The 5,340-nt window shown below is 37.8% G+C and overlaps 1 protein-coding gene across 1 annotated transcript in view; it reads left to right on the top strand.

The window, feature by feature from the left end:
• LOC117961858 (adhesion G protein-coupled receptor F5-like) overlaps positions 1-5,340 on the top strand; it is a 27,739-nt gene that overhangs the window by 9,219 nt on the left and 13,180 nt on the right. The window contains exons 16-24 of the mRNA XM_034900792.1: positions 1-63; positions 166-204; positions 979-1,032; positions 1,138-1,206; positions 1,370-1,441; positions 1,536-1,574; positions 3,636-3,689; positions 3,799-3,867; positions 4,034-4,105. Coding sequence (XP_034756683.1) covers positions 1-63; positions 166-204; positions 979-1,032; positions 1,138-1,206; positions 1,370-1,441; positions 1,536-1,574; positions 3,636-3,689; positions 3,799-3,867; positions 4,034-4,105 — 531 coding nt within the window. The remainder of the gene's footprint in view (positions 64-165; positions 205-978; positions 1,033-1,137; positions 1,207-1,369; positions 1,442-1,535; positions 1,575-3,635; positions 3,690-3,798; positions 3,868-4,033; positions 4,106-5,340) is intronic.

The raw sequence follows: 5,340 nt of genomic DNA, 5'->3' as shown, positions 1-5,340 counted from the left end.
CTATTGTTACAACACATCCAAACACCACCACAGCCACATCAGCAACAACATCTGCAGCCACCAGTACGTTTTTCAAAAAATGGAGACGGAGCATTCAATAACTAGTTGTTATCAGATTTGACATCTCTGTTTAACAAATAACTATGGTTTCTTTTTCTTTTTCAGATTTAACAACAGTTAATACAACATCAACAACTGGAACAAGTAAGTGCTTAGATATACAGTGGGGCGGGAACGTTTGGGCACCCCAGGTACAAATTTGTATTTATGTGCATAAAGAAGCCAAAAAAAGATGGAAATAAATCTCTAAAATGCATCCAATGACAGATTAGACATTCTTATATTATGTCTCAAAAAGTTAGATTTTATTTCCATCATTTACACTTTCAAAATAACAGAAAACAATAAAATGGCATCTGCAAAAGTTTGGGCACCCTGCAGAGTTAATACCTCTCTTTGGCTAGTATCAAAGCTTGGAAACGGTTCTTGTAACCAGCCAAAAGATTTTCAATTATGTTGCGGTCAGGAGATTGTAAAGGCCATGGCAAGACCTTCAGTTTACGCCTCTTGATGTAATCCCCTGTGGATATTGAGGTGTGTTTAGGATCATTATCCATTTGTAGAAGCCATCCTCTCTTTAACGTCAGCTTTTTCACAGATGGCATCAAGTTAGCGTCCAAAATTTGCTGAAATTTTATTGAATCCATTTTTCCTTCCACTCGTGAAATGTTCCCTGTGCCACTGGCTGCACTACAACCCCAAAGCATGATTGATTCCCCCCCCATGTTTAACAGTTAGACAGAGGTTCTTTTCATTAACTTCTGTCCCCTTTCTTCTCCAAACGTACCTTTGCTCATGACCAACAAATTACGGAACAATCTTTTTATAGGGGGATAAAACGTCTTATAGTCGAGTCAGGACAGAATTTCTAGAAGCTGTACCACAAAACAAATGATGTTAATATTTGTATTGTTCTAGATTCAACACTTGACACTACTACACCCACAGCTTCACCAACAACTGCAGTAACCAGTAAGTGATTTAGAAACTCGGCATGAGTAACACATTTAAAAAAACGTTATACATTTTTAAAAGATGAATACTATATTATAATGTTGAAATGCTTTTTATTTTAAGATTCAACACAAAATAGAACAACAGATTTACACACTACGACTTTTGAACCACCAACAACATTTGTAACAAGTAAGTGCTCCAACTTGATAGGAAGTCATCTGGACTAGAAGAGATTGGGTTTGTGTTACAAGCGTTAACATCTGGTAACAAAATAGCCGTTACATTTGGATGGGACTATGCCTTTCATATGGTCATCCTTGATGACCATTTTTTCATTATAAAACGTTTTCAGATTCAACACCTGTTGTTACAACACATCCAAACACCACCACAGCCACATCAGCAACAACATCTGCAGCCACCAGTACGTTTTTCAAAAGATGGAGACGGAGCACTCAATAACTAGTTGTTATCAGATTTGACATCTCTGTTTAACACATGTAATGATTTATTTTTAGACTCAACAACAGTTGCTACAACACCAACAACTGGAACAAGTAAGTGCTTAGATATGTGTTGTGATTTGAGGAGATGAGGATCCAAACACAGAGACAGGCAAGAGAGTAATTTGCAGGAGGTTTAATGGCAAAAAAGTCCAAACACAAACAGGGATCCAAAAACACCAACAAATCTAAATTCTCAGAGTCCAAGGAGAAAACCAAAAACAGGAACAAAGAAACTAAGAACACAGGTCACAGGGATGCAAAAGTGACGATAATACGAACAGGATCACCACATGACAGATACACAGTTTGACAAAACGATCTGACAAGAGTCAAAGCGAACACAGAGGTTAAATACAAGTGGTAACGAGGTAACGAGGAACAGGTGAGACATCAGGTGAATCACATTAGGGCGGGGCGGGACAATCAGACAGACAGGAAGTAAAGCTTGGCAAGACAAGACAGAACAGGAAACCAGACTATCAACAAAAAACAGGAAACAGAACATACCGACGCTCACAAGGTGACACAAGACAGACTACCACAACAGACCAAAGAGGACACCAACACACAAACACGGGGAGACAAGACAGGACCCAATAAACAAACACAGAAACCACCCAAACCACCACAGAAATGAGTGTTATAGTATAAAGTAGAGTACTTGATCTGAGCTCCACTTTACTTGAGGCCAAGGGATTTATTCATGGCACAGTTATAAAAGCATTTATTAGTGAAATCAAACTTTCTATCATCTTTATGACAAGTCCAAATTGTTCCACTTTATTTTAGGTTTAGAAAATGTTTAAGTATAAGCAGTAATGAAATGTGTCAGTCTCACCTGGAACCCACCAAACAAATCCTCACATAACGTCATTAAGTTCAGTTTTTCTTTGAGTTCCGTAATAGCATGTAACAAGTAACTAGTCATCTATACAGATGACACACCGGGAGCTGATGCGTCCATTTAAGAAATACTAGCAATTATTTCCACGGACAAAAATGGACCAGGACAAGACCGCTACTTAAATTTAGCACTTTATTTTAAACTACTAGATAAAGAATAAAATAGTTTTTCCTCATTAAAAGAAAACAGGTAATAAAAACTAAAGGATGGAAATGTCAGCCCGATCTTCCTGTCACAACTACTAAGTCCCTGTGAAAATCTGTTCGGTACGTAGGTCCCAAAAGGAGCGTCCGGTTCCGCCGAGGGTGGCCTGGGCTTCTCTCCCCAACGCCACTCTGCGTTGCAATACCCCCACGGCAGACCCGGGGGGAGGAATAAGGGCAGCTCTTAGTCAAGGGTAACACGCAAGCCAGTTCTTTTCAACACACTCAGCGGGTAGCTAGAGGACTTTCCTTTATTTATCCATACACAGATATATATAAGCCATGCTGTCGGAACGTCAAAGGGAGGGGCTACCGTGTCGTCGTAGTGGTGTGTATACATATGTCAACACTCTGTCCCAACATTTCCTGCAAAAAAAATACACAAACAGAATTAAAATCAAACATGCAGACACAAAAAAACATGCTATAAGTTAAACTAAAACACTTCACGGCAATTCACATGCAACACTAAGTTAGTGGCACACAGAGTTATTATACATGCTGACATTCCCCTTTGACACAGACTCCTAATGCTGCAACACCCCCTCCCCCCCCCATCTAAAAGTTAGCACAACTAAAAATGTTAATCAATAAATAGAACAGTGAGACAGAAATGTAATAAATAGGAAGAATAAAACATATTTAATGAGTAGAGGAAAAACTAAAAACATCTACAAGTGAACCAAGTACAAATTAATGACAGCCACAGGCCACATAACCAGAACACCATGATATTACTATTACTATTTTATTATTATTTTTGCAAAATCCATGCGGCCACAAGAAGTGTTATTGTTAGTTTTGATTGACGGCTCCAGATATTGAAGTTCCTGCTATTTGGCCCCACCTGTTGCTCTGGATGTGTATTGGTATTTAAAAGTCAAGACCAACAAAGTATAAAACAATCTATTTATAGGGGGATAAAACGTCTTACAGTCGGGTCAGGACAGAATTTGTAGAAGGTGTACCACAAAAAAAATGACGATAATATTTGTGTTGTTCTAGATTCAACACTTGACACTACTACACACACAGCTTCACCAACATCTGCAGTTACCAGTAAGTGATTTAGAAATTAGGCATGAGTAACACATTAAAAAAAAAAAGTTATACATTTTTAAATGATGAATACTATATTATAATGTTGAAATGTTTTTTTTATTTTCAGATTCAACCCAAAATGGAACAATAGACTTACACACTACAACTTTTGAACCACCAACAACATTTGTAACAAGTAAGTACTCCAACTTGATAGGAAGTCATCTGGACTAGAAGAGATTGGGTTTGTGTTACAAGCATTAACATCTGGTAACAAAATGGCCATTACATTTAGATGGGACTATGTCTTTCATATGGTCATCCTTGATGACCATTTTTTCATTATAAAACGTTGTTTTCAGATTCAACACCTGTTGTTACAACACATCCAAACACCACCACAGCCACATCAGCAACAACATCTGCAGCCACCAGTACGTTTTTCAAAAGATGGAGACGGAGCATTCAATAACTAGTTGTTATCAGATTTGACATCTCTGTTTAACACACATAATTATGGTTCTTTTTCTTTTTCAGATTCAACAACAGACAATACAACACCAACAACTGGAACAAGTAAGTTCTTAGATAGACAGTGGGGCTGGAACGTATGGGCACCCAAGGTACAAATTTGTATTAATGTGCATTAAGAAACCAAGAAAAGATGGAAATAAATCTCCAAAAGGCATCAAATGACAGATTAGACATTTGTATAATATGTCACAAAAAGTTTAATTTTATTGCCATCAATTACACTTTCAAAATAACAGAAATCTTTCTATTTATATGCATCCTGTACAGTGTTACCTTTCTTGAATAAAAATATCGTTTAAAAAAAAAAAAAATAACAGAAATCTAAAAAATGGCGTCTGCAAACGTTTGGGCACCCAGCAGAGTTAAAACCTTGTGCCCCCTCCCCCCCCCCTCTTTGGCAAGTACCACAGCTGGGAAACGCTTCTTGTTTACAGCCAAGAGTTTTTATTCTTGTTGGAGGTATCTTCGGCCATTCTTTTTCCAAAAGTCTTCCAGTTCTTTGATATTTCTGGGCTGTCTGTCATGCACTGCTCTTTTAAGGTCTATCCATAGATTTTTTATTATGTTGAGGTCATGAGATTGTGAAGGCCATGGCAAAGCATTCAGTTTACGCCTCTTGACGTAATCCAGCGTGGATTTTGAGATGTGTTTAGGATCATCATCCATTAGTAGAAGCCATCCTGTCTTTAACTTCAGCTTTTTCACAGATGGCATCAAGTTAGCGTCCAAAATTTGTTGAAATTTTATTAAATCCACTTTTCCTTCTACTCGTGAAATGTTCCCTTTGCCACTGGCTGCAATACAACCTTAAAGCATGATGACCCCCCCCCATGCTTAAAAGTTGGACACAGGTTATTTTTTTATTTTCAATAAATTCTGTGCCCTTTCTTCTCCAAGCGTACCTTTGCTCATGACAAACAAAATATAGAACAATCTTTTTATAGGGGGATAAAACGTCTCATAGTCGGGTCAGTACAGAATTTAGAAGCTGTGCCTTTCATATTGTCATCCTTGATGACCATTTTTTCTTTATCTGCATTTGATAAAGAACATGAAATGATTGCAATCGCTACTTCAAACACCAACATGTCATATCACAGTACGCATGTTTGTTTTAATATCCCTCTGCAGCTCC

Source organism: Etheostoma cragini, chromosome 18, assembly GCF_013103735.1.
Source record: "Etheostoma cragini isolate CJK2018 chromosome 18, CSU_Ecrag_1.0, whole genome shotgun sequence".
In the NCBI taxonomy this organism is placed as follows: Eukaryota; Metazoa; Chordata; class Actinopteri; order Perciformes; family Percidae; genus Etheostoma; species Etheostoma cragini.
The sequence above is the reverse complement of the archived record's forward strand: the minus strand, read 5'-3'. Positions and strand labels throughout refer to the sequence as shown.